This window comes from Callorhinus ursinus, unplaced genomic scaffold (assembly GCF_003265705.2).
Source record: "Callorhinus ursinus isolate GAN/ISIS: 27379988/994484 unplaced genomic scaffold, GSC_fseal_2.0 scaffold8, whole genome shotgun sequence".
Lineage (NCBI taxonomy): Eukaryota > Metazoa > Chordata > Mammalia > Carnivora > Otariidae > Callorhinus > Callorhinus ursinus.
In genome coordinates, this window is record NW_027397070.1 from 59,881,761 (window position 1) to 59,887,760 (window position 6,000).

The 6,000-nt window shown below is 39.0% G+C and overlaps 1 protein-coding gene across 1 annotated transcript in view; it reads right to left on the reverse strand.

Moving 5' to 3' along the window:
* The window catches only part of EFCAB11 (EF-hand calcium binding domain 11), a 140,256-nt gene that overhangs the window by 120,539 nt on the left and 13,717 nt on the right, over positions 1 to 6,000 (reverse strand). The window contains 2 exon segments of the mRNA XM_025869482.2: positions 496 to 586; positions 1,410 to 1,511. Coding sequence (XP_025725267.2) covers positions 496 to 586; positions 1,410 to 1,511 — 193 coding nt within the window.

The window sequence follows — 6,000 nt, forward strand, 5'->3', positions numbered from 1 at the left end:
TATTCATACGATCTTCACTCTGCAGCTTCCTAACAGAAACTATGTTTAAGCCACTTGCCCATATTGTCAGGCGTCGTCTAAATAAAGGACATGATATAACCATTATGTCTCCTCTATCAGGGATTCATGAACTGCAACATTTATCAACAACTCTGAAAGCAAATGAACAAGGGGGCCACCATCAAGCAACCTCCACTCTTCTCTTCAGACAACTCAGGACCCATGTGTAACCTGTGTCTGATGAAACATTAATAAAGCTTCATTTTTTTTCTTGGTCAATATATACATACACAAAGAAGTTCTACTTTTCCCCCTGCTCCTCTCCCACCCTTACCAACAAATATCTATACACATCTCCCTGGTGTGCAAGCACTCCACTATCAAGGGTACAGATGGAAAAATCTGCATACATAAGTGTTCTCCATAAGACTGAAAACTTGTAAAAGCAAATGGTAAATCGAGGGGTGGGTGTATATAAAGATTTTGGTGCCTTACCTGAATACGTCCAGAACAGTCCTTTCTGATAACTTGGGAGCCACCTGCCTAAATGCTTTCTTGAAATCTTCCGAAGTTAAATACCCACGATCTATTTGACATGAAAATATAAAACATTCACTTACTTCTATAAACCCTATGAACTGTTACCTCAGCCATATTTGTGTGAGACTTTCTTACTCGAAGAAAAGCAGTAAATATAAGGTAATCTGAGATTGTCTCATCAGAAGAATTTAAGAATCAACCACCACTCTCCTTCAGTGCAGGCCCAGATGATCTCACAGGTCATTAGCCGATTCTGTGAGTACCAGGGAATGGACTGCAGACACACACTGCCATAATGGCATTAGGCTTCAAGTCTATGTGAATTGCCAAAACAATTTATTCTTCAAAATTCACTTTTTTTTTCTTGCTTGGCATTAGAATTATAATATATGAATATTTAGAGAGAAAACATCACAGCAGCGAAGATGCTGACCCTGGACTCCATGAGTCTTTCCATCCTGTGTGTGATCTATGCAGCACAGGGGGTTCAAAGCCACTTCTCTCGGCTATATCCAGTGTGAGAAAGTGCAGGTCAGAGTAGGAGTCAAAGGAAAAGGCGTTACGGTTCCCCACACCTTTGTAGGTGGCTCATGACCTCTAATCCCATGTGGCCAGCCCTTTTGCTATTCCCATTATAGTGCAGGCAAATCCTAAGTACAATTACATAACTGTAAATATTATTTTATCCATGGTAAGTGTCAAGAGTTCAAGACTGTGATAGAGAAAAAAAATTCACACCAACATCTAGGTAATAGCTAATGAATACAGTAAAATAATCTTCCAAGTATATTATTTTATTTACTGAGAGTACATAGCACCTTTTCTTAATAGCAATTTTTTTATATCAAAACAGTTTTAAAGATACTTACAGTGCCTGTCAAAAGCTGTGAAGATGTGTCTTATTTCATTCCGATGGAGTTGAACTTCCTTCTTTTTCCTAACAATACTTAAAAACTCCTCAAGCAATATACCTAAAAGTTAGAAAAAACAATTGGCTGAAAGTGACCATCTTCCTCTTTAAGAAAAAAACAAAAACATAAACGAAAAGTGATACACATCATGAACAAATTTTATCTTAGTTTTGATGAACAGTGCATATTCTTAAAGATCTATAAAGTTGAAAAGACATTTTGCAAAATGCTAAATAGACCCAACCCTAGCAATCAATAGCAGAAACAATAGGCACGGTTGGAGTTCACTGAGCTTTTCCAGGGGATAAAGGAATGGTGACCTCAAAAAAGTGTAACAGTCTTCCCTCTAAAAGATGTAACAGACAGTCCCGAAACTACTTATTAAACAAAGTGTCCTAATTTTTCTTTCCTTAGGGTTCTTTGATTCCTTTTTTCCTAGCCAGACGTCATTATGGTAGGCTTTTTTTTTTTCCGACTGGGAGATCGGGGCGAAGAAGTAGTTTCTCAAAAGTCAATACCAATTGCACAGCAGAGATAAAGGTGGAGAGAATATTCCATAAACAATAGAGCTGGCACCGTCCCCAGCCTGCGGTGCACCCCACCACTACCCTGCAGCCTCGGGCTCTGCTTCCTGTGATTCTCACAGTAAAAGAGCCCAGTGTGATCACACGAGGTTGGATACTGTGCTTACAATGTCTATGAAAATGAATTCTAATGTGATCTTTGTAGTAGGTTTAAAGAGTAGAGCCAAGAATTTAAACATTTTAGTGAACTGAGCCCCCAAAATATAAAAAGAGCAGTTCATTTTAGTAACTCAGGATTTCCATTACAAAATGGATCACTATTTTTAAAAATAGCCCCAAGTCATACAATAACCACGTGCTAATTTTTAAGAACTTGCACTTTTGGTAAGGTAATACTGAGCTGTATACCTTTCTGAAAATAGTTCCACTGGTTTTAAAAAATAACATAGAAAATAGTTTTCTTAGGGGAACTTCGTGCAATGTTGGTAGGAATGTAAACTGGTGCAGCCACTATGGAAAACAGAATTAACAGAACTAACCATCTGATCCAGCAATTCCCCATCTGGGTATTTACGCAAAGAAAGCAAAAACAGTAATCTGAAAAGATATCTGCACCCTCACGTTCACTGCAGCATTATTTATACTAGCCAAGATATGGAAGCAACCTAAGTGTCCACTGATGGATGAATGGCTAAAGAAGATGTCACACACACACACACACACACACACACACACGCGCTGGAATACTACTCAGCCATAAAAAGGAAGGAGATCTTGCCATTCTCCACAACATGGATGGACCTGGAGGGTATTATGCTAAGTGAAAGAAATCAGAGAAAAATAATATATGATTCCACATATAAAAAACAAAGCAAATGAATAAACAAAACAAAACCTGAGAGATACAGAGAACAGATCAGTAACTACCAGAGGGGAGGGGGGGAGGGAGTGGGCAAAATGGGTGAAGGGGATCAAGAGGTACAAACTTCCAGTTATAAAATAAATAGGTCATGGGAATATAACATACAGCACGGTGACTATAGTCAAGTCAATAACAATGTATTGTATATTTTAAAGTTACTAAGCGAATAGATCTTGAAAATTCTCATCATAAGAAAAAACAATTTTGTAACATCCGTATGACCACAGGTGGTAACTAGACTTATTGTGGTGATCATTTCGCAATACATACACATAAGGAATCATTTTATTAAACACCTTAAACTAATATAAAGTCATATATCAATTATAGTTTACTAAAAATAGTTTTATTTCCCAAGGTTTTCTTATTTGTAGTTAAAGGTTTAGAAACTTTAAAAGTCAATCTATCTTTATGTGTGTGGTTTTTTTTTTAAGATTTTATTTATTTATCTGACAGAGAGACACAGCGAGAGAGGGAACACAAGCAGGGGGCGTGGGAGAGGGAGAAGCAGGCTTCCCGCGGAGCGGGGAGCCTGATGCGGGGCTCAATCCCAGGACCCTGGGATCATGACCTGAGCCGAAGGCAGATGCTTAACGACTAAGCCACCCAGGTGCCCCTCTATCTTTATGTTTAAATGCTCCTTTTATGACTCTTTAGGACCCACTGTGTGCCACACAGTGTTGAGCCCTGGAAATAGAGGAGAAAAAAGAACACACAGGGTCCAGTCCCAAGGGAGCTACTGGTCTAGTGGGGGAGACAGCGATTGCCCAGGTTCAACTGCACATGTACACGTAATTATAAATCACGGCATGTGGATGAGGGAGAAAACAGGAAGTTATAAAAGGATCACAGGAATCCTCCTGCAGAGTAGATTCTGAAGGAGTACTCTCTAAGTAGAGGGAATATTTAAGATAAGACCTATGACAAGAAGGTACCAACTAGCTAAAGGTGAGGAGGAAGAACATTCCAGGAAGTGGAAAAAAAGTCAAGAAGGCAGCTGCATCTACCCTAAGCAAGAGGGCACACCTCCTAGTGCTTCCCAGAGTGCCTGGCACGTGCTCGGTAAAGCTGTGTTGTACGGAATTAGTGTATGCAGCCTTTCCCCCATCACAGCTAAAGATATGCAGGGATGCAGCTCTGTTCTCATCTCGGCACTTTGGAGACCAGAAGACATATCGAGACTGCTTGCTGAGGATAAAATTGAAGTCTAGTCATGCCACGTTCCTACAGGTTCAAATCTGTTTACTTTCATGAACACCAAAAGCTCATCGATTAGATAGCACCTAGATTAATTGAAATCCCTGAATAATATATTCACTGATCTTGGCATGCCCTACGAGACCCTTTACCATCTCGCCCCTTCTACCTTTCTGGTCTCCCTAGCAAATTTCCTGAGGCTTCCCCAAGGCAAGAGACCCTTTCGTCCCTTTGGGCACATTGCCTGGAATGCGCTTCTCCTTTTTCTCCTACTGAAAGTTTACCTCTCCTTCCCTATGCAACCAATGCATTACCTCTTCTTTGAAGTCTTCCCTGATTTCTCCCAGTTGAGTCCCTTTTCTGTGATCCAACAGCCCTCTGTTCGTAACACAAGTGATTTTCTTTTTGAATCTATTAGGTCCTATGGAAATTATTTGATCACACGTCTGCCTGAGAAGCACTGAGGGGAAGCACTGTATGTGGTTTAAAATTGTATCCCCAGTGTTTGGCATAATACCAGACACATAGTAGGCATGCAGTACATGTTTGTTGAGTAAGTACATAAAGTAATAGGAAAATGTTTATTTCTAGTTTCCAGCAAAAAGCATTAAAATGTGTGTTTTAAATGATCTCATAACTGTAAAACTAATGCCACAAGGAGGTTACTTTCGATTCACCTAGCCAGCAAAATAAACCATCATTTTAGAAACCCCAATTTCTTAATACATGATATAGTAAAAAAAAAACAAACAAAATTCAGAGAGAAAGGAAATGCATGCATAATATTTGCCCTTTACTTATCACTGCATCTGATTTAGGGAAATGATAAAAAAAAAAACAGGACAATTCCATGGTTCAACGTGTGATTCACACACACACACACACACACACACAGAAGTACATGAGTAGTAATATCTTCTAAATTACATATTCAGAAAACTTATTGGTATTTGGAGCTATAAAGCAGTTAGGTCTTTATTTCAGAAGCCTGTGGGATAAAAAGCAAATGTTCTTTAGTTTTTCCTAGGAGAAAATGTGGATTTCAACATAATGTTGACAACCACTTAAAAAGGACCACAATCTAATAACACAAATAACTTCATATATGTAATCAAGTTCTTTTACACTATTTTCCCACAGAATCATATGCCTTATTTTTTAAAGTCAATATTCCAAGGGTCATCAAGTAATATTAAGCCATGAAAACATATCCCCACTGCTCCCTCCACCCCCATGTCTTATCTTGCATGGCAACACATATCCAAGTGCAAGCCCCTTTTCTACAAAGGGTAAAGTTTCATTCAGCTTGGCTCTCACCCTCTAGTAGTACAACCACTTTCCAAAGCCAATGCATAATGGTTTGCTAAGTTTTATACACCTTGCTGCTCTTTAAGTGGCCTAGAAATACAGTTTCTACTACTAGCTCCACCTGCTGTCACAATATTCAAACCTAAAATTATCTCTTCACAAAGACTTTCAATAATTCTATTGCCATCAGATTTAACACTCAATGACAAATGCATTACCTGCATCCACCCCTGGAGTGAAAGAATATGTTCAGAAAATTCTAATTTCAAATACAACATTGGGTCTCCTATGTATATTGTTCCACTAATAACAATTACCCAAACACACTTTACTGTAGTTACACATTAGGATCATAACAACATCAGGAACCACATAGACCCAGGTGTTTATCTGAGCTTATTATTAATCTGTCTACAAAAGGTGTTCAGAAATCACCTGGGTAGTTGGACTCTATCGGTAGTTTGCAGACTTTTTTTTTTTTAGCTGTAGGAAAGGTGGTTCCTTATAAAACAAGTCTGACGTGCGGAGGAAATGAAAGCAGATTTATTTTGTTTGGAGCAAGGGGGCTTCCCCACCATTCCCTGTCCAGCAATGCCCC